Below are 22,980 nucleotides of genomic sequence, written 5' to 3' on the forward strand. Positions count from 1 at the left end.
GGTGGAGTCTTTAGGGTTTTCTATATATAGTATCACATAATCTGCCGATAATGAAAGTTTTACTTTTTCCTTACCAATTTGAATGCCTTTATTTCTTTTCTTGTCTGATTACTGTGGCTAGGACTTAGAGTACTATGTTGAATAAAAGTGGGGAGAGTGGACATCCTTATCTTGTTCCTGATCTTAGGAGAAAAGCTCGCAGTTTTTCCCCATTGCAGATGATGTTAGCTTTGGGTTTTTCACATATGGCCTTTATTATGTTGAGGTATGTCTCCTCTAAACCTACTTTGTTGAATGGATTTTTTTTTTAAGGTTTTATTTATTTTAGAGAGCGTGAGCCAGGGGACCAGCAGAGCGGGAAGGAGAGGGAGAGAGAGAATCTCAAGCAGACTCCCCACTGAGCGTGGAGCCCAGTGTGGGGCTCAATCTCACAACCCTGAAATCATGACCTGAGCCGAAACCAAGAGTTGGTCGCTTAACTGACTGAGCCACCCAGGTGCCCTGATGAATGGATTTTTTTACTTTGTCAAATGCTCTTTCTGCATCTATTGAAATGATCATATGGTTCTTATCCTTTGTTTTGTTGATGTGATGTAGCACACTGATTGATTTATGGATATTGAACCACCCTGCATCCCAGGAATAAATCCCACTTGATTGTAGTGAATGATTTTTTTTTTCAGGATTTTATTTATTTATTTGTCAGAGAGAGAGGAAGCCAGCGCACAAGCAGGGGGAGCTACAGGCAGAGGGAGAAGCAGGCTTCTCATTGAGCAAGGAGCCTGATGTGGGACTTGATCCCAGGACCCTGGGGTCATGATCTGAGCCGAAGGCAGACACTTAACCGACTGAGCCATCCAGGTGTGCCGTGAATGATTTTTTTAACGTATTGTTGGAGTCAGTTTGCTAATATTTTGTTGGGGATTTTTGCATCTATGTTCATCAAAGATATTGGCCTGTAGTTTTCTTTTTTTGTGGTGTCTTTATCTGGTTTTGATAATGCAGGGTAATGCTGGCCTCATAGGATGAATTTAGAAGTTTTCCTTCCTTTTCTATTTTTTTGGAATAGTTTGAGAAGAATAGGTATTAACTCTTCTTTACATGTTTAGTAGAATTCACCTGTGAAGCCATCTAGTCTTGGGCTTTTATTTGTTGGGAGTTTTTGTTTTTGTTTTTACCAATTCAGTTTTGTTACGAGTAATTGGTCTGTTCAGATTTTCTATTTCTTCCTGATTTAGTTTTGGAAGATTGTATGTTTATAGGAATTTATCCATTTTTCTAGGTTGTCAATTTGCTGGCGTATTAATTTTTTTTTTTTGTAGTCTCTCAATCCTATTTCTGTGGTGTTGGTTGTTCTCTTTCATTTCTGATTTTGTGTCCTCTTTTTTTCTTGATAATTCTGGCTAAAAGCTTATCAATTTTGTTTTATTTTCACAGAACTAGCTCTTGGTTTCATTGATTTTTTTTTTTTTTTTTTGTACTGTTTTATCAGTCTCTGTTTCATTTATTTGTGTTCTAATCTTTATTATTTCCTTCTCTTCACTCTGGGCTTTGTTCTTGTTCTCGTTATTTTAGGTGGAAGATTATTTGAGATTTTTCTTATTTCTTGATGAGGCATGTATCACTGTAAATTTTCCTTTAAGAATTGTTTTTTGCCACATTTAAAGATTTGGACAATTGTGTTTATATTCTCATTTGTCTCCATGTATGTTTTGATTTCCTGTTTGATTTCTTCATTGACCAGTTCGATGCTTATTACTGTGTTGTTTAGTGTCCACGTGTTTGTGGTTTTCCCAGTTTTTTTCTTGTAATTCATTTTTAGTTTCATACTCTTGTAGTCAGAAAAGATGCATGATATGATTTCCATCTTAACTTTGTTGAGACTTGTTTTTGTAGCCTAACATGTGATCTGTCCTGGTGAGTGTTCCAACAAAAGGATGTGTATTCTGTTTTTGGATGGAATATTCTGTATATATTTAAGTCCATCTGGTCTAATGTGTCATTCAAAGACACTGTTCCTTGGGGTGCCTGGGTGGCTCAGTTGGTTAAGTGTCCGACTCTTGATCTTGGCTCAGGTCTTGATCTCGGAGTTGTGAGTTCAAGCCCCAAACAAAGACACTGTTCCTTTATTGAATTTCTGCCTGGATGAATCTGTCCATTAATGTAAGTGGGATGTTAAAGTCCTCTACTATTATTGTATTACTATTAATTTTTCCTTTTGTGTCTCAATATTTGCTTTATGTATATAGGTGCTCCAATTTTGGGTGTGTAGATATTTACAATTGTTATATACTCCTGCGGGATTGACTTGTTTATCATTATGTAATGCCCTTCTTTGTCTTTTGTTACAGTCATTGTTTTAAAGTCCATTTTTGTCTGATAAAAGTATTGCTACTCCAGCATTTTTTTTTCATTTCTGTTTGCATGGTATGTCGTTTTCCATACTTTCAGGTTTTATGTATCTTTAGGTCTGAAGTGAGTTTCTTGTAGGCATTATATAAAGGAGTTTTTTTTTTTTTAATCCATTTCACCACCCTATGTCTTTTGATTAGTGGAGCATTTAGTCTATTTACATTTAAAATAATTATTGGTAGGTGTGTACTTTTTGCCATTTTGTTAATAGTTTTCTGGTTGTTTTTGTAGTTCTTCTCTGTTCCTTTTCTTTTGCTCTCTTTCCTTGTTATTGATGACTTTCTGTAGTGTTATACTTTATTTTCTTTTTCCTTGTTTTTTGTGTATCTATTACAGGTTTTGGGTTTGTATTTACCATGAGATTCATATGTAGGGTCCTAAGTATATAGCAGTCTATATTAAGTTGGTGGTCACTTAAGTTTGAACACATTCAAAGAAAACTTTTTTACTCCCTCCTCCATGTTTTATGTATATGGTATATTTTACATCTTTTTCTCATAATTTTCTTATTTCTAATTATGGCTTTTTTCCCCCCACTTACAGAAGTCACTTTATAATTTTTTGTAAGGCTGGTTTAGTGGCAATGAACTTCTTTAATTTTTGTTTGAGACACTCTTTATCTCTCCTTCAATTCTGAATGATAACCTTGCTGGGTATAGTATTTTTGGTTGTAGATGTTTTTCCTTTTAGCCCTTTGAATATATCATGCCACTCCTTTCTGGCTGCAAAGTTTCTCCCAAAAAATCTGCTGATAGCCTTATGAGGTTTCCCTTCTACATAATTTTTTTCTTCTCTCCTGCTGCTTTTTAAATTCTCTATTTTTAACTTTTGCCATTTAAATTATGTTGTATTGCTGTAGGCTTCCTGGGTTCATCTTGTTTGCAACTCTTTGTGCTTCCTGAACTTGGATGTCTGTTTCCTTCCCTTCTTGGTCAGGGAAGTTTTTAGCTATTATTTCTTCATATCTTTTTTTCCCCTCTCTTCTTCTGGGACCCTTATAATGTGAATGTTAATTCACTTGATGTTGTCCAAGAGATCCCTTAGCCTAATTGTCATTTTATTTTATTTTATTTTATTTATTTATTTTTTAAGATTTTATTTATTTATTTGACAGAGAGAGAGATAGCGAGAGCAGGAACACAAGCAGGGGGAGTGGGAGAGGGAGAAGCAGGCTTCCTGCCAAGCAGGGAGCCCGATGTGGGACTCGATCCCAGGACCCTGGGATCATGACCTGAGCCGAAGGCAGATGCTTAACGACTGAGCCACCCAGGCGCCCCTAATTGTCATTTTAAAAAAATTCTTTTTTTCTTTTTGCTCTTCAGCTTGGATGCTTTCCATTACCTTGTTTTCCAGATTGCTGATCCAATCTTTTGTATCCTCTAATGTGCTGTTGATTCTCTCTAGTGTATTTTCCATTTTAGTTAATGTTTTCTTCAAATTTGATTACATCTTTTTAGTGTTTACTATCTCTTTATTGAAGGTCTCACTGAGTTCTCCCACTCTTCTCAGCAGTCTGGAGAACATCTATATTATCGTTACTTTAAACTCCTTATCAGGCATATTGCTTATCTCTGTTTCATTTAGTTATTTTTTTGAGGTTTTGTTCTGTTCTTTTGTTTGGAGCATATTCTTTGGTCTCCCATTTTGCTTGACTTTCTTCGTTTGTTTCTGTGAATTGGGTGGGACAGCTACTTCTCCTAAATTGAAGGTGTCGTCTTGGGTATAGTCATCCCCTGTGTAGACTGCGTGTGCTTGGTGACTTGGGCTGGCTGGAGCTGTGTCTGGAGTGGGGCCCTGGGGCACTCTGTGCTGGGGCTCTCTGTGCTGGGGCTGCCGTGGTGGAATGGCCAGCAAGGAAGTGGGCATGGGCCTGGGTGGTCCAGGGGCTTTCCACTCAGAGGGTACTCTGGCAGCACAGTTGAAGATGAAGTGGGTGCAAGCTTGGGGGTCCTAGGTCTCTCCCTACAGAGGGCACCCTGGTAGGGCAGCTAAAGCTGAAGTGGATATGAGCTGGTCCTTGGGTTCTCCACACAGAGGGCACCCTGGCAGGATTGCTGAATCTGAAGTGGGTGCAAGCTGGTATGTCTGAGGGTACTCAGTGCAGGGGGTGCCCTGGTGGGGCGACCAGAGCCAGGGCTTGTGTGGGCCAGGGTATCCTGGAGCACCCTGTGCAGGTGGTGCCCTGGTAAGGTGACTGCAGACAAGACACAGTGCAGGCCAGGGGATCTGGAGTGCACTACTCAGGGGATTCTTTGGTGAGGTGGCTGGAACTGAGCCAGCATGGGCCAGGGGTTCCTGGGGTGCTCCATGCAGGGGGTCGCTTGGCAGAGTGGCTGGATCCAGGCAGGTGTGAGCCAGGTAGTCCTGGAGTGCTCTGTGCCAGGGGTGTGCCCTTGCAAGCTGTCTTGAGTCAAGGTGGTGTGGGCCTGTGGTGTTCTGGGGGTACTTAGTGCCTGTTACCTTGCCATGACAGCTGGAGCCGTAGTGAGTGCTGACCAAGGGTGTCTTGATGTGTGCCACACTGGTGCTGCCTTGACGGGATGGCTGTGGCTATGGCTGATGTGGGCTATGGCCCGGTACTCTCTGAGGTGGTGGGTTGGCTATGGCACCTGGAACCCTGCTCCCATCTCCACTATCAAGGTGGAAGGTGAACGTAAACTGTGGCGCTTGCCAGCTTCTCTAGTCTGGAGAGTCCCAGCAGCTCCCCCACTGTTCGGTGGAGTTGTATGGCTGAATCTTTTATATACTAATTGCTTTTTTAAACCATAGTTTTTTTTCTGTGCCCCAGGGCAGATGAATCTGCCCATAGTCCCTTCATACTATCCCTCCCTACTGCAGTTCACAGCGTTGGGGGTAGAGGTTCCCTTCCTTATGCTGTCTGGTTTCTCCAGCTCTTCTGCCATTTTCTGTGTGACCTCTCTGTGTTTTGTGGTGTAGAAGCTATTCAGGCTGACCTCAGTTCTTTGGAGGAAGTGCTGTATAATCAGGTATAGATTTGGTGTGTCTGTGGAGGAGGTGAGTTCAGCATCTTAAGTTGCCATCTTGGACAGGACTCTTGTTTATTGTCATGTTTTAAATTTATGGTATTTAATTGTGGCTTTATTATATCTCCGTGATTATTATTATTATTTTTTTTAAAGATTTTATTTATTTATTTGAGAGAGAGAGAGAATGAGAGAGCACGAGAGGGGGGAGGGTCAGAGGGAGAAGCAGACTCCCTGCCGAGCAGGGAGCCCGATGTGGGACTCGATCCCGGGACTCCCGGATCATGACCTGAGCCGAAGGCAGTCGCCCAACCAACTGAGCCACCCAGGCGCCCTATCTCCGTGATTATTAACAAGTTTGAACATCTTAACTTTTCTCTTGTCCTTTTGTGGTTCTGTTTTTGTGAGTTTCTGTTATTATCTCAACACGTTATTTTCTATTAGATTATTCATCTTTTTCTTACTGATTTGTAGAAGTTATTTTTGCATTTTGCTTACTAGTTCTTTTTCAGTTATTGGAATCACAAATATTTTCCTCTTAATTTTTTTTGTATGAGTAAAAGAAATTTCAATTTTACTGTAGTTGAATTATCAATTCCTTTTCTCTAGTACAAACTAGAGAGTATTAGGGAGTCAGGAGGGTATACTTTAATATTCTCTAGTACTTTTTAAAATTTGTAATTCATTTGAAACTTTTTTCTCCTTTATTTTGTTTTTTTTTCACAGCTTTATTGAGATGTTGTTTATATACTGTAAAGTTCACCCGCTTGAAGTGTATAATCAGTAGTTTTTAGCATGTCTGTAGAGTTGTGCAACCATCACCATAATCTAGTTTTAGGTATTTCATTATCCTAAAAAAGAAACCTGTATCCATTAGTGGTCCCTCCCCATTTCCCTCCATCCCCAGTGCTTGGCAGCCACTTGAAATCTACTATCTTGCCTGTTCTGGACATTTCATATAAACAAGATCCAAAAAATATGTGGCCTTTTGTGACTGACTTCTTTCACTTAGCATAATGTTTTTGAGGTTCATCCATGTTGTAGCATGTATCCGTACTTTCTTTTCATGACTAAATAATGTAAAAAAAGTATAATATTAAGCATTAGTCTCAGTTTTTCCAAATGGGCTAAATTTCCATATTATGGTTTCTGAGATGACAACAGTGATAGAATAGTTATCTAATCTCTGTATGACCTTCCCATAAAAATGGGACAAATAGAATAGGAAACCCAAAACCCACGATCATTTACAACATTTTTTTAAAGATTTATTTTAGAGAGTGAGAGAGTGAGCGTGCATGAGCAGGAGAGAGAGGGAGAGAGCATCTTAAACAGACTCACAGAGCCTGATGTGGGGCTCGATCCCAGGACTCTGAGATCATGACCCAAGCTGAAACTGAGAGTTGGACACTTAACCAACTGTGCCAACCAGGTGCCTCTGCAACATTTACAAGAAAATGAGTTCACCATGTTTCTCTGTAAGTCCTCCAATACCAGTAGGTTGGGGACGAACCACAAACAACTCCAAGACCTGTGTATTATTATCTATGTAGGAAGAGGAAGAGGGAAGCAGTGGAACATCAGATGAATCTGGGAATCAAAAAATAGACAAAAAGCAATCACTGGAAATCTTGGACGGCCAGTTTAAGAGTAAGAGCTGAAACAGGATGGGGTTTTGCACACACAGATAATGGGTGTGTGAGAGAGGTCTGTGATCAAGTCTTAAGGGTCTAGAGCACCTTTATGAAACTTTGAAAACTAACCAACCAAAGCTCCTTTCCAGGACCAATTAACAGAGTGCAAAAGAACTGAGAATATAACTGAGCATCGCCTGAAGAATACAGCAAAGGAAAGAGAAGATCCTGGTAAAAGTGGTGGAGAGAGAGACAAGATATCAGAAAACAAAGAACTATATTTTTGAACATTATATGTAAATGAGGGGCGTTTTAGAGTGTGAAGTTAGAATAGCTATTCTAGGCCAAGCTTTTTTCTAAAGTTTAGAAAATGTTGTCAAATCTCACAATTTTTAAAGAAAAATGAGACTCAGAATAGCAGCCCTGTAGACAAGAAAGCACACCAGAAAGACATCCACAAAACAGATGAAAACAATTAGATATTAAGACAAAAGGCAAGACAAGACATAATCACAACAAGGCATTAAAAAAGCAAATTTGCGTAAGAAAAAATAAAAACTAGGTGATAGAACTTAGTAAAATACTAGAAATGAAAGAACATTTATTTTAAAATGAAGGGAACGAAGAAATACAAGAACAAATAAACATAACAGACAGTACCTTGAGGGAGAAAGATGAAAAGGAAAGACATTAAAAATAAGGGTAAGAGCCCTCCCTACCTCCGGCGCTATCAAATGATGCTGTTTGGAGAAATTTCCCGGCAGTTGTGTGGCTTTTATATCTAAGAAACTCCCATGGTCATGTGACTGCAGAAACTTCTGGGGTTGGTTGAATGCAGTGTTTAATAAAGTGGATTATGAACACATCAAGGATGTGGGACCCGATAGGGCAGCATCTGAGTGGCTGCTGCACTGTGGGGCCACAGTGCGCTACCTTGGCCAGGAGAGGTGACAGAAGGACTACAACCACCTCCCAACAGGACCTCTGGACAAATACAAGATTCAGGCGATGGATGCCACCAGCTCTTGTATCATGAGAATTGGATTTGATCACCTGGAGGGCCTACAGCATGTTGAAAAAATAAGACTATGCAAGTGTCATTATATTGAGGATGACTGGAGAGACTTGGTAAACCTGAAAATTTACAAAAAAGCATATTGGAAATGGAAATAATTTCATGTGGGAATATCACAGACAAAGGCATCATTGCTTTATATCACTTAAGAAACCTCAAGTATTTGTTGTTAAGTGATCTTCCTGGAGTAAGAGAAAAAGAAAACCTTATCTGAACCTTTAAGACAGCACTGCCTTCTCTGGAACTAAAATTAGACTTGAAGTAAAATAATAATATTCAGTAAGTGTCTTATTTCAATATAAAGTATCGTTTGAAATTGTTGACCCTCAACAGCAATGAATATTATATAATCATCAACAAACCTTAAGGATATCATATCATGACATTTCAGAAGTGGAGAGTCCATCATGTAGAGAATATTCAGATATGACTCAATCTATGCACATTAAGTCATTTTAAGAAAAATGGAAACCAGGTAGCAGTTTAATTCTAATATATTCTTCATTTTATATAAATATCTATGTAGATAACTCTTGATGTGGATAATGACAGAGTTCTTTAAAGTGATTTAGGGGCACCTGGGTGGCTCAGTCGGTTAAGCATCTCCCTTCAGCTCAGGTCATGATCCCAGAGTCCTGGGATCGAGCCCCCCATCAGGCTCCCTGCTCAGCCGGGAGCCTGCTTCTCCCTCTGCCTCTCCCCATGCTTGTGCTCTTTCTCTCTGCCAAATAAATAAATAAAATCTTTAAAAAATATATTTTAAAAAACTAAAAAAATTTAAGTGATTTAAATGTGCAACACAGATAGATATTCTTTATTGTACTTCATCAGTAATTTATAGGACCATTACCTTTTACTTTAAAGTTACTGAAGCATGCTACTATAAATGTACAATTATGAGAAACTGAAAAAAAAATAAGGGTAAAAAAGAGTTGTAAAACGAATTTGACAGAAGTTAACATACTGAAAACAGGCAAAGAAGATCCAACATATGTATAATGGGAGCTGCCCCCCCCCCCCCCCCGAAAATAAAGCTAGGAAGGGAACAGAACAGATACTAAAAATTTAACTGAATTCTAAAAACAGATTTGGAATTCCATTTTGAAAAAGCACGGCACATACCTGAGAACATTGGCACAGAAAGACCAACCCTGACATAGGACATAGTCTAGTAAAATTATTGGACTTTAAAGGAAAAATAGAACGCCCTTAGACATGCAGGCAAGAATTCAGAAAGTCTCTTAGAAGGAAAATCAGATTATTGTTATACTTTTCAACAGTAAGCATTCATGAGAGAAGACATACTTTTTTTTAAAGAATTTATTTATTTATTTGACAGATAGAGACATAGTAAGAGAGGGAACAGAAGCAGGGGGAGTGGGAGAGGGAGAAGCAGGCTTCCCGCCAAGCAGGGAGCCTGATGTAGGGCTCGATCCCAGGACCCTGGGACCATGACCTGAGCTGAAGGCAGATGCTTAACGACTGAGCCACCCAGGTGCCCCAAGAGAAGACATATTTATGAGAAGACTTACGAGAGAAGACACAATTTATTGTGGAAATTTTATATCTAAGATATTCAAGAGTGTATGAGCCCAAGATCTTATATATAACAAGCTGATTTTCAAGTATAAAAGTCACAAATGGTTATATGTATGCTAGAATTTGAAGATTATTGTTTCCATTAGCTCTCCTGAGGAATCTACTAGAGAACAAGCTTCAGAGAATCAAAATGTCTAGAGAGGCATTAATATAAGGACTGATGTTAGCATGACACTTGCAGAATCAAATGATGGCTAAAAAAGGGGAAAGTATGGTCTGTAAAGAGGTAGGAAAGAGAACGGAGGGATTAAATGCAAAACATTTAAAAAGCTATTTTCAGTTATCTTATTGGTGGTGGTAACATTGGTAGTATTTGGAGACTCTGTAATGTGAAATAAAAGCAAATGAGTAATTGTGTATTCTAATTCTGTCATGAACTGTGTCCTTGAGAATCATAATTCTTTGTATAGAGGAAAAGATAGAGACAACTCAGTTTGAGAAATGTATGTATGTATATGGGATGGGTGGGGCAAGTGTTGGTAGCTGAGATAGAGAAATAAGCTAAATTAACTGCAGGATTTTTAAAAAGAAAAGATAACCCCTCTTTTTCAGGGGAGGAGGGAAGGGAAGAAGTGGAAATTAATAGTATTAGAAAAATAATTACAAAATGAAATCAGTAAAAGATTTGACCAGTAAAATCAATTTAATAATCAACTGGAAGGGGTGCCTGGGTGGCTCAGTCGTTAAGCATCTGCCTTCAGCTCAGGTCATGATCCCAGGGTCCTGGGATCGAGCCCCACATCGGGCTCCCTGCTCCGTGGGAAGCCTGTTTCTTCCTCTCCCACTCCCCCTGTTTGTGTTCCCTCTCTCACTGTGTCTCTCTCTGTCAAATAAATAAATAAAATCTTAAAAAAAAAAAAAATCAACTGGAAAATCTGGCTAGAAGAAACAACAAACAACATAAAGACAATATTAGAAGTAAGAAAAATGAACAATTTCTAAGAATATTATAAGCAGTTATACCTGTAAATTTGAAAATTCAGGGAGTTAGGTGGTTTCTTTTTTATAATGGACAGGTTTTATCAAATGCATAAAGAACAGGAAATTTCCATGTTCAAATTTTTTTAGAATACAGAATACAGAAAAGAAATGATAGAAATCACCCCATTTTTCTTAATGAGAGGCATAAACCGAGACAGTAAAACCTCGCAGTATCAGGTGTGAAACATACTCTTCAATTTGACCATTCCAGTCAACATTCCTGTTCTTTATCACAGGGGACCTTTCTGGACAACATGAATGGGCCCCTATGTTCTCTGGCATCTGATAGGATTTGGAAATGGGGAGCCTGGCAGGAATTGGAGATTAAAGTTTGGATATTTATTCCTGTGGCTCATTCTCCATAGGTACATGCCTTGGGCTGGCTCTCCCTCTTCTCAAAATCCTTTCTTCATGGCTTATAGGTGGTTAAGAACTTCTCTGTTGTTACTAGCCTGGGTTATTGTACTATCCCTTGTGATTTCTGTAAGCCTTATCTTCAGCTTTGTATACAGTCTGCTTGTAAATAAATTCTCCTTAAATTAACCTAACTTGAGTGGGCCATCTGCTTTCTGTAGATTCTTTTTGATACAATAGATGAATTTAGGATTTTTGCCTTTGTAGAAACTATGAAAGTAAAAGTTGTACTAGTTTTGACTAGGAAGAAGTATAGCATAGAAAAAATATTCTGTACAGAAAATATTATAAAGTTAAGAAAAATTTATAAACATTTAAGATGTATAGATGAGGGTTTTATATATTATTTGATAATCTACTGTTTTTTAGTATTGTATCTATGTTAAGTTTCCTGAATGTGATCATTGGATATGGTTATATAGAAGAATGCCCTTGTAAATGTTCTTAGAGATAGATATGCTGCAATATTTAGGGATGAAGTGTCGTGATATATATAATTAACTCTCAAATAGAACAGAAGAAAAAGAAGTGTGTGTGTGTTTAAGAACAGACCTAAAGCATGTGTCAAAACGTTAATTGGTGCATCTTTGTTAAGATATGAACATCCACTGTTAATAATTCTCAAAACTCTTGTGGCTTTGAAATTTTCAAAATAAAAAGTTGTGGAATAGTCAGAACAAAAAATGAAATACATGGATAAAGAGCTTTATAAGCTAATAAGAAACATAAAATGCCAGCATCTGAGCAATCACTGAAAAATACAGAAAGCCTTTAAACAAAATGATCCTTGACTTTAGTAATAAAGGAATGTGAATTTAAATGAGTTGTCAGTGTTCATCTATCAAAGTAGCCGAAGTTCAAAAAAGTGATAATGCCCAGTGCTGATGGCGGTGCAGCAAATTACATGGGAAGTATGGCTTGGTTCCTGCCATCTTGTGTGCAGTCTGACAATATCTGTGAATGCTTAAAATCTCTATGCTCTTTAATCACAGCCATTTCATTTAATGAATAAAACTAATAAGGTAATATGTGAGTAAGGTTATATGTATAAAGCACGTGCACTGCAGTGTTGTTAATAGCGAAAACCATTTAAATGCCCAAGTCAATGTTTGGCTTTACAGACAGTAGAATACTACTTAACTATTAAACAAAGAAGTTAGTATATTGATATGGAGTGTTATCCATGATTGCTACATTAAAAATAAAAGCAGATTATAGAACTACCCCATGTAAAGTAATATACTCTCATAGGCATAATGTTACATACCAGTATTATACAGGTTTTGAAAACTTGGTTGGGAGTATCGAAAAAGGTGGGAAAATTATAGGGGAGTGGGACTTTTATTTTTTATTTTTTAAATTTTTGGGGGAGAGTGGGACTTTAATATTTTCTTTTTTTATTATAAAGAAATAAAGATCATATAATAGAAAATGTAACTAAACTTTAATTTTAAACATCTTTGCAGTAATTTTTCTTTAATTTCTTTGTATGGTGCTTTGTTAGTATAGTTATGTTGAGTTATAAAAAAAAAATCTCTGGGGGGGCGCATCTGGGTGGCTCAGTTGGTTAAGCATCTGCCTTGGCTTTGGTCATGATCCCAATGTCCTGGGATCGAGCCCTGTGTCAGGCTCTCTGCTTAGCGAGGAGCCTGCTTCTCCCTCTCCCTCTGCCTGCCCCTCCGCCTGTTTGTACGAGCTCTCTCTCTCTCTCTCAAATAAATAGATAAAATCTTTTAAAAGAAAATCTGTGGAGGGGTGCCTGGGTGGCTCAGTTGGTTGAGCATCCAGGATTCGGCTCAGGTCATGATCTCAGGGTTGTGAGATTGAGCCCTGTGTCTGGCTCTGTGCTCAGCGGGGAGTCTGATTGAGATTCTCTCTCTGCCTCTCCCTCCGCGCCCTCCCCACCCCCCGTGCTCATGTGCATACGTGCTCTCTGTCTCTCTCAAATGAATAAATAAATCTTAAAAAAAAATCTGTGGAGAAACTAATTTTGGTCTTGTGTATTCTTTTTTCAGAGCAGTGGAAAGAGCTCAGTGCTAGAAAGCCTGGTGGGGAGGGACCTGCTTCCCAGAGGCACTGGCATTGTCACCCGGAGACCTCTCATCCTGCAGCTGGTCCATGTTTCACCCGAAGATAAGCGAAAAACAACAGGAGAAGAAAATGGTAAATTTTAGAATTGGAATAAAAATAGTTTAAGAATTCTTCATTTTTGCTTGAAAATTTTGCTTAAAAAATCATGAATTAATTAGACAAATCAGTGGCTATAATAAAAGCAGGAGTCCTGTGAAGAGAAGTGGAATGCATCATTTCTCTTGTGAAAAAGGAGTGAGTTTTGTTTTGAGGACCATGAGTAGACGTGTTAGGAATAGTACCTTTTTGGTAATTCAGCTTATTAGTAAACTGTCATTAATGCTTAGGGAGGATTTAGTGAGGTACTGGGTAAATTGGAGTCAGTTATTTTAAAGAAAAAAGTTTTTGTGTCTTTTGGAGTGTTTTAATAAGCTTTTTTCCCTAGTATTTAAAACAGTGTTTTTACTTTTTAACTTTGATTTAGAAATTTAAATAATTTAGATTTTAGTTTAAAAATTTTAAATACAATTAAAATGACTTTGCTTTTCAGTACAGCAGTGTTGTCTCACCTTCCCTTTTTTGGTCTCACCATGTACCTGCTAATTTTGAATCTTTTGCCCTTTAAGCTAATAAAATATTATTTTTAGAAAGAGTTTTGGTTCTTTTTATTTTTTTTACTATCCTTCTCTTGCTAAGGCTTACCTACATAGCACATACTATTCTGATTTTTAAGATCCACCCACTCCTGCAATAGTAAATGTGGAATATTAAGATAAGAAAATATACACTGTCCTTTATAGCAGTCCTTCTTTGGTTAAACTGAAAATATTTTGAGAAATGCGATGTCTATAAACAGATATTAAATTGCTTATTAAGTATGTGTTCTATTTATATTAGTGAGGTTGGAATGTTTGATGAAAATAATATACTTAATCTTCCTTGTTAGTTCAGTGTTTGGCTCAGACTTTCTGTCTTATTTATAAAAGTCTGTAAAATGCTGTAATTATTACATTTGCAGCAGAGTACCATGTTTGTTACTTATCTGCAGAGATCTGTTTTCAGTGCACTTTCATTCTACTTCTTAGATTCTGACCTAAGAAGGGATGATAGTATTGATGAAATTGAAGTTACTTTATTTTTATTTTTATTTTTTTAAAGATTTTATTTATTTATTTGAGAGAGAGCACATGAGAGGGGGGAGGGGCAGAGGGAGAAGCAGACTCCCTGCCGAGCAGGGAGCCCGATGCGGGACTCGATCCGGGGACTCCAGGATCATGACCTGAGCCGAAGGCAGTCGCTTGACCAACTGAGCCAGCCAGGCGCCCTGAAATTGAAGTTACTTTAATTTGTGTCTTATTTTTCCATTATTATATGATGGAGCATTGGTGGTGATAGCCTGATTTTTTTTTTTTAAAGGAAGTAAAAAAACCCTATCATGATGTAGAAAGTTAATCACTGAAGCAGGTTAATGAAGTTGTAGATGTTAACAAGTAATATTTTTGGATAAACTGCCAGAGGATATGTAGGAGCCTCTTAATTATATTAGGTAGTGTCTTGGTATATTATTCATCACTTTGCATTTCTGTAATATTTCTTTATTATTGAAATTCTGAGCCTTGAATTTAATCATTTTGAACTAACCTGTGGTTCAGCTTATATATATATATATAAAATAACCCTTAAAATTTCATTCCCACTAACTTATGTCATCAAATCTACCAAATACCTTAAACTAAGACTTTAAGAAACCATATGGCATTAATTAGGTCTCTTTCTTTTAACTTTTTATTTTCTTCAGTCACCATGAAAAGGGCAGATGATAGATATCCTGCCTCTCAGAAACTATTTGCAGAGCTGGGCAGTGTTTTTAGAAAAGGGTATATATTTCAGCTACAGAAATGTCAGTTCCTCAGTATCTCTGCTTGTATGTTCACTATGTTTTGTTCATGTGTCTCTTCTTGGTGGTGGTCAGCAAATCTGCGTATCTTAACCTATATATATATTTTTTTCAAAGCTTAGTGCTTATATTTTATATAAAAAAAACATAAACCTCACATTTAAAATGACAACTCAGCTACCCAGAACACAAAATAGATTAAATAAGTTTTGAGTATTAAATTTTGTATGTCCTATTAATAACTAGCATAGTTCCTTAGTTTCTCACCAGAGCCTCTTTATCCTCAGGATAAACAGTCTACCTTATCATAAATCTTTGTAACCCAGAGAAAGTCAGAAATAATGAAGCAGATAAACATTTAGTTAGCCACAAGAGTATGAACTACCTGACAGTCTGACAACCAGAGAGGAGAAAGGGAGGAAAACATAACCAGATGGAACTTTCAGAAAAGAAAAAGCCATCTCTAACCATTTTGTATAGGGATTTATAGCCTCAGAGGGCTTTGTTATGTAAGAAAGCCCCAGGTTATCAATAATAGGTTAGTTTTAGGATGACATGGAGTAGTATAATCCATTTTTATTTTTATTTTATTTTTAAAGATTTTATTTATTTATTTATCAGAGAGAGCGCACAAGCAGGGGGAGTGGGAGAGGGAGAAGTAGGCTCCCCGCTGAGCAGGGAACCCCATGTGGGTCTCGATCCCAGGACCCTGGGATCATGACCTGAGCTGAAGGCAGACGCTTAACTGACTGAGACACCCAGGCGTCCCCTTTAATCCATTTTTAGATACAGGTCCATCAAAATTGACTAAAATATTTTAATGTTTATTTTTTTATTTTTTATTTTTTTAAAGATTTTATTTATTTGACAGAGACACAGTGAGAGAGGGAACACAAGCAGGGGGAGTGGGAGAGGGAGAAGTAGGCTTCCCTCGGAGCAGGGAGCCCGATGTGGGGCTCGATCCCAGGACCTTGGGATCCTGACCTGAGCCGAAGGCAGACGCTTAACGACTGAGCCACCCAGGCACCCCAGAAAATATTTTAATGTTTAATAGACATAATTTAATTATCAGGAAATTTTATTCAATGTGGAATCCTTCATTCTGCCAACCAGATATGATAATTGAGGTGTCAGTGTATAGAATTTCTCAGCTTGCACCCCCTTTTGCCAATGTAAAAGAATTTTCTGATCAAATCTTACCAGAAACATTAGAGTAAGATGGTGGTTTAGTTTGAACCACCATCAGAAAAGAAACTGATTGCATCAGTTTGAACTTAATGATTATCTTTCATATATTTTAAGAAATAAATTAAGCTTTCCTCTTTTTAGGCAAAATCCAACGGTAGCATGCTGATTAAAGACCAAAATTGTTTGTGTTCTTTTAAATTCAGTATATATTTCAAAGAACATCATAATCCCTTATAAAGCTCAATCTTTGTGAATAAGGTAAATACTTGTATGTATTTACTTTCGACGTATTGAAAGATGTGTTTGGTATGCTTTGTAGATTTTTTTGTACCAGGCAATTTATCTTTTCCCATAGTCATAGATATCAAATATATCAAATATTTAAGGCAAACTTTTGGAGAGTGAATTAAGTTTAATCCAGTTGTGTTAGAACTAGAAACCAGAGGTAACACAATTAGTTGTAATGGAAAATAACAGTAAATTATGACACATAGTATGCTTCATTTATATCACTTAAAATCTCTGCATCCCTTTAATTATAATTAATGGTAGTGGGAATTACAGTTGTAAATTTTGAGTAATTGAATGCTCTGTGCATTTGAAATGTGTTCAGGTTTCTGCACATTTGATTTTTTAAAGAGGTTTAAAATATTAGGGATAAGCACTAAACTTACCATTCTGTGCTGTTTCTCTTTAACTACAGACCCTGCTACATGGAAAAACTCAAGACACCTTTCTAAAGGTTTCCTTTATCCATTTGTTTTTGGCCCTTCTTTTTCTAGTCTGCCTGCATGTGTGCTTCTGTACCCTTACAGGCTGTGTGCGTTATTTTTCTTCCATTTTTATTTGCCTATCCACATTGATTGATTGCAGGTGGTTCTCGTTACCTCTTGGCATTGCATCAGAATGCAGGCTTCTTTTGGTGGTGAATGTAATTTATTTTTATTTTTAAAAACATGCTTGTTAAGCCAGGCCTCTTGTATATGATAAGGTAAATTAAAAACACCCCTTTGGTATGTAGTACTTGCTTCTGTGAGTTCTGTTCACCTAGATTACTCCAGTCCTCCCATGAGACTTCTTGGAAGAAGGTACTAAGCTTCAAGTAGGTGAGCATTTTACTCGCAAAAAGGATCCAGTTTTATTTACCTTATTTCCACCAAAGAATCGAATCCCTTTTTCTTCAATATTTATTTGAATATCTTTTAGTCATTTTTGTTTTGATTTCAGTGGCTGATATGCATTATTCATAAACTCGGTCATGAAGATATTTAAAACTCTGAATTTGGCGAAAGCAGAATAGCTGTGCTTAGGAAAGGCAGTTAGGTTACCTTTGTACAATTAAACATGTCTAGTTTCTCGGAGAAAACGAACAAAACTTGCTCGCCAAGATTTAGACCACTTGAAACAGTGCCTACAGTGAATATATTTTCCTTTTTTTCAGCAAGTGCAGGAAGAACAGACCTATTACGGGAAACTTCATGGAGAGTAGCAACTCCGTACAATAGTTATGCTAGGGTCTGTCCGTCCTACCCTCCTCCCCAACACACACTCATTTCATTTCTTTCCAACCTTCACTTCCAAAGGGGGAAAATCACTTCCCCTTGAAAGTGCATATAAATCACAGAATGCACTACTGAGGGAGCTCTTTAAAGGAACAGCACATTGTGGCTTATAGGTAGTCAGTAGGAAACCAAATTAAAAAAAAAAAAAATGGATTTAATAGCTGTTTCGTTCACATACTGCAAATTTTTACCTTGAGGTATATGTGTAAATCTATTATATGTGCTTTTTGTGTTACTCAGTAGGATTCTTAGTTTTTCTTCTTTTAGCCATTTGCTTGAGTTACTTTCATTATATAAACTGCTTTATGTGTAAGATATTTAAAAACAAAGCATATACTTCTGCTATGATATAATTACATACAAAATATGAAGAGAAGTGAACAATTTTATTTGTAGAATCTAGATTTCAAATCTAGATTTCAAAAGGAAGACCTGTGAGTAACTGAAAATAGTCACTTCTTGAAATATAGGATACAATTTTTAAATATAATTTAGTAGATCTTAAAGTACTGCTTGTCAGTGGCAAAATTAGAAACAAATGATACTATGTTGCCTTTTTGAATCCCTAAGATAAAAAGATAATTCCCATAGTTCCCAATAAACGGAGTTTTTCTTTTTCAGGGGTTGAAGCAGAAGAATGGGGTAAATTTCTTCACACCAAAAATAAGGTAATCAATCAAACAAGAATATTATGAAGAAATAACATGTTGAAAAATTTTTTTGTACAAGTATTTGATAATTTAGTTTATCATTGGCGGTGTGGTATGTTACCTTGAAGCAACTGTTCCTTATAAAATAATCTTATCTTAGTAACATTTCTAACCATAGCAGTTTATTTGGAAAACACATTAAGTTGAGCTTTATTGTAATTTGGAAATTAACTGTTGTGGAATCAGGCAGCTTTGAAAAACTCATATAGAACTCCTTGGCTCAGAAAATATCTCTATGTTAGAATTCACTAATCTGTGAAGCAGATCCATAGACATTTTTGAAATTTATTAACCCCTCACTTAAAAACTTGATCTTACTATGAGTGTTGTGCTTTTTGTTCCAATAATTTTTAGCTTTACACGGATTTTGATGAAATTCGACAAGAAATTGAAAATGAAACAGAAAGGATTTCAGGAAATAATAAGGTAGGCATCTTTTAGAGCTGGAACATATAAACATCAGTAAATGTAGCATTGAGAGTATTCTGTATGTAATGTATGATGGGCATTGTAAATTCATAGTCCTAGTATTGAAAACTAATGGAGATTTTCACAAATATATAAAAACTTTACTTAAAATCCCATTTCTTTCTTAGAGCTTTTATATGCTATTAGATATTTCATTTAGATGTTTATTCTTGATCTTGTGATGTACATACCACTTGTATAATTTTTCTATTTAATACTGCTACAATAAGTTACCTTCATCTGATGGATTGACTGTACTCTAACTCAAGAGGCATTATGTAACTTCTGAGATTTTTGAAGACCTCTCTTTCTTACACCTGAGTGAGGCTAGATTTACTTATGAAAGCAAAGAGAGGTTGTTTCAGTGAAAATAAAAACTAATGTTAACTGTTCTCCTGTTTTCTAATATTGTGAGAATTTGAAGTCAATTAGGTGTCCAAGATGCCATTAATCTTGACACCAGGCACTATCACTGCTTCCCATAAATGCTTCTGCTTTCTCTCCTTTGTTTACTCTTGCTACCTTTCTCTCTGTTCCCTTCCTTTTTAAAAAAAATTTTTAAACCTCCATTCTTGTATTATCCAGAGGCCGTTTAATCCCACAGGTTGGCCCTAACGCAGTACTAATATTCAACAAGCATTCATTGAGCCCTTTATTTCTGCCAGGTGCTCTGCTGGAAAGGTCCTGACAAAAAGGCATTTTGGGAGCCATATTAGTTCTTTGTGCCTAGTCAGGATATTTAGCTCTCTGACCAACTGAGCTTTGTTCATTATTGGACTGGTAACCTTTGCTGCTGCTACCATACTTCCTTGAATTTCTAATTAATCGTGTTGTATAGAAGAGGTAGAAAAAGTGGCAAGGAGCTAGGTTAGCTTGTCCTCAGTCCTGTAATTGTATCAGGGATAATTTTGACTTTGGGGATGTTATTAATCATAATACCAGTCTGAATTCTCTCCTCCTGCATCGCCATGGAGTTACTGAACTTAGGAATTGGTGGTAATTTTACATAGGGCTAGAATTTAGAGTGGCTGTGACTAGTGTTTCAGAAAGGAAAGTTTTAGTTACACTAAACTGAATGTCATGAAAGATTGAGTCTGTATACCAACAAGATGTTTAATTTATGGTGGGGATGTGATATACTTACCTAGCAGGTTTTCTTACCCACAGCGTCCAAAGGATGAGAAGTCCCCTACCCCCAAATCTGTGAAAAGTCTCTCCTTTCTTAAGACATGTTTGTAATGAAGTAAATGATACTTTGATCTTATGTAAGTAATTTTGTATGTATAAATATCTAAATGATTTCATATGCCTAACATAAAGCCCTGAAGGATTTAAAATATCTGTGAGATTGAAATTGTAAAGGCATTTGAGCAAAGCTTTGTATTGGACATGATAAGGGAATGCCTGAGAAGTACACAACCTAGGTGGGTATGCTGAATGTCAGCGTAGGACTCTGGAACATTGGTGTATTTGAAATAGAAAAGTAGTTTGGAGTAATCTAATATTAAACTCAGAGTAAAGGATGTTCCAAGAAAGCTTTCTGGGAAATTAGAATTTTCATTGGGTTAATGAAAGAAGATATAAGGTAGGTAAGATGGGAGGACGTTTTCAAGGATAAAGAAGGGCATGTGCAAAGATAAGTCATGCACATTTTCTGTGTGCCTTTTTACATGCAGCTGGCTCAACTTTAAAACTGGTAGAGGGCCAGTGGTGAAGAGAAGGCAACCTGGATAATAATCTCAGTCTAGGGGAGAGAAGATAGAGGTATCTCTCACTATCCAAATTCTCACTACTTGAATTCAGGGATCTGAAGATATGGATAAATTTTCCGAGGAATCTCTTACAATATACACTTTTGCTACTTGATATTCAAAGATTAGGAACCAAGTTGATTTGGATAACTTGTTACCCCATGCATCACTCTCTACTCAAGAACCTCATAAATTTGGATAATGATACAGTTTTCTTTTGTTCAGCACTAAGTCTATTAAACATATTTAAGAAGTTTTGTCTGTTCAGAATCAAGAGAAAAGAATGTGAAGTAATGCAGGGGAAATACATTTTGTATATTAACGTTATAGGATTGGATAAGATTATCACCTACTATGTGGCTCTCTGTCTTACTTGCCATGTGTTTCATCAGGGTTTGATTATTGAAATGTTCATGGTTTAATTCATGTTTAAAAGCATCTAACGTCTATCTACTTGAAATGAAGTGTACTTTAGCATTTTATATTTCACTGAAATTTTAATGTGATTTTAATATGATATTTTAAAACTTATTTTTAGGGAGTAAGCCCTGAGCCAATTCATCTTAAGATTTTTTCACCCAATGTTGTCAATCTGACACTTGTGGATTTGCCAGGAATGACCAAGGTAAAGATTAGTTGTTACTCATTGTGGATTTGGTCATGTTTGTTTTCAATTGTGGTGGTTTTTGCTTGACCTCATATGAGAATAATCACCCCCCCCAAGTCAACTTGGTCTAGTAGCAGCATTGATATAGTTGAGCCCTCCCTTCTCCTAGAAACACTTTCTTTACTTGGCTTCCAGGATAACATACTCTGCAGATTTCTTTCTAGTCTTACTGGCCACTCCTCTGTCTCTTTAGCTGGTTTCTTATCTTCCCATTGTCTCCACAGTGAGTGCCTCGGAGCTGTTTTTAGACCTCTTGTCAGTTGGGCACACTTACCCTCCTTGATGATTTCATCCAAACTATGGCTTTTTAAATACATGAGTGTCTGTATGCTGACAGCATGTAAACATCTCCAGACTTGTATATCCAACTATCTATTTGACATGTATGCTGAAGTGTCTAATAGGCATTTCAAACCTGATGTGTCTTATGCTGAATTTCTGACCTTATCCCTCAACCTTACTTGATCCTTCTGTAGTCTCCCCCACCTCAATAAATGGCAGCTCTCTTCTATCAGTTGTTTAGCCAAAAAGCTTGTAGTCATCCATGACACTTTTTATTCCACAGCCTACTTTCTGAGAAGATCCTTTTGGCTCTCCTTACATTTAAAATATATTCAGAATTCCATTATATCTTACAAATTTATAGCTACCATCCTGATCTAGCCACTATCCTGTCAGCTGGATTACTGCAATAACCTCCTAATAGGTCTTCCTCATAATCTGTTCTTAAGTAAGCAGCCAGCGTGATGTTATTAAGGTGAAATTAGATTGTGTCATTCCTTGGCTCAAAATCTTTCCAGTGGCTTTTCATCTCATTCACCATAAAAGCGTAAGTTCTTAAAAGAGAAAGTATCCCTGTTATTCTTCTCTTTCTGCTCCAGTTTTCTGCCCTTACTGTTCATTCTGCTGGAATATTCTTCCCCCAGATAGCTGCATATACCTCTCTTATCTCTTTCAGTTTATGTGCTTTCTCTCTTTTTTTTAAAATTTATTTAATTTTTAATTTTTAAAAAAAATATTTGTCAGAGAGAGAGCAAGCGAGCATAAGGGGGAGCAGCAGGCTTCCCGCTCTCTGCTCATTCTCTTAAATGTCATTTTCTGAATGACTTCTTCCCTCATTACTCTATTTAAAAGCATAATCCAATAATTATTTAAAAGTATAACCTTCTCTAATCATTCCCTAGCTTCTTGTTCTGCTTAATTTTTTCCATAGCTCTGCCACCACCTAGATACTATATATATGTATTTGCTTATTATCTACTTCTCATCACTAAAATATAAACTTTATGAAGTCAGGAATTTTGGTCTTTTTTTATTTTTATTTATTTATTTTTAAAGATTTTATTTATTTATTTATTTGACACAGAGAGACACAGCGAGAGAGGGAACACAAGCAGGGGGAGTGGGAGAGGGAAAAGCAGGCTTCCCGCTGAGCAGGGAACCCGATGCGGGGCTCGATCCCAGGACCCTGAGATCATGACCTGAGCCGAAGGCAGACACTTAACCAACTGAGCCACCCAGGCGCCCCTCGGTCTTTTTTTTAATCACTACTGGGACATATCTGATGT

The 22,980-nt window shown here is 37.0% G+C and overlaps 1 protein-coding gene and 1 pseudogene across 8 annotated transcripts in view; both read left to right on the forward strand.

Moving 5' to 3' along the window:
• Positions 1-22,980, forward strand: part of DNM1L (dynamin 1 like) — a 50,370-nt gene that overhangs the window by 10,259 nt on the left and 17,131 nt on the right. For 4 of the 8 annotated variants that reach the window (XM_036075378.2, XM_036075379.2, XM_036075373.2 and 1 more), the window contains exons 2-6: positions 13,115-13,262; positions 16,958-16,996; positions 18,438-18,484; positions 18,881-18,952; positions 21,284-21,370. In XM_036075378.2, the coding sequence (XP_035931271.1) occupies positions 13,115-13,262; positions 16,958-16,996; positions 18,438-18,484; positions 18,881-18,952; positions 21,284-21,370 (393 nt within the window). The remainder of the gene's footprint in view (positions 1-13,114; positions 13,263-16,957; positions 16,997-18,437; positions 18,485-18,880; positions 18,953-21,283; positions 21,371-22,980) is intronic. The other 4 variants (XM_036075371.2, XM_036075372.2, XM_036075375.2 and 1 more) reach the window with 1 other exon arrangement.
• On the forward strand, positions 7,338-8,383 carry LOC118524933 (ATP synthase subunit s, mitochondrial pseudogene; annotated as a pseudogene).

Source organism: Halichoerus grypus, chromosome 6, assembly GCF_964656455.1.
Source record: "Halichoerus grypus chromosome 6, mHalGry1.hap1.1, whole genome shotgun sequence".
In the NCBI taxonomy this organism is placed as follows: domain Eukaryota; kingdom Metazoa; phylum Chordata; class Mammalia; order Carnivora; family Phocidae; genus Halichoerus; species Halichoerus grypus.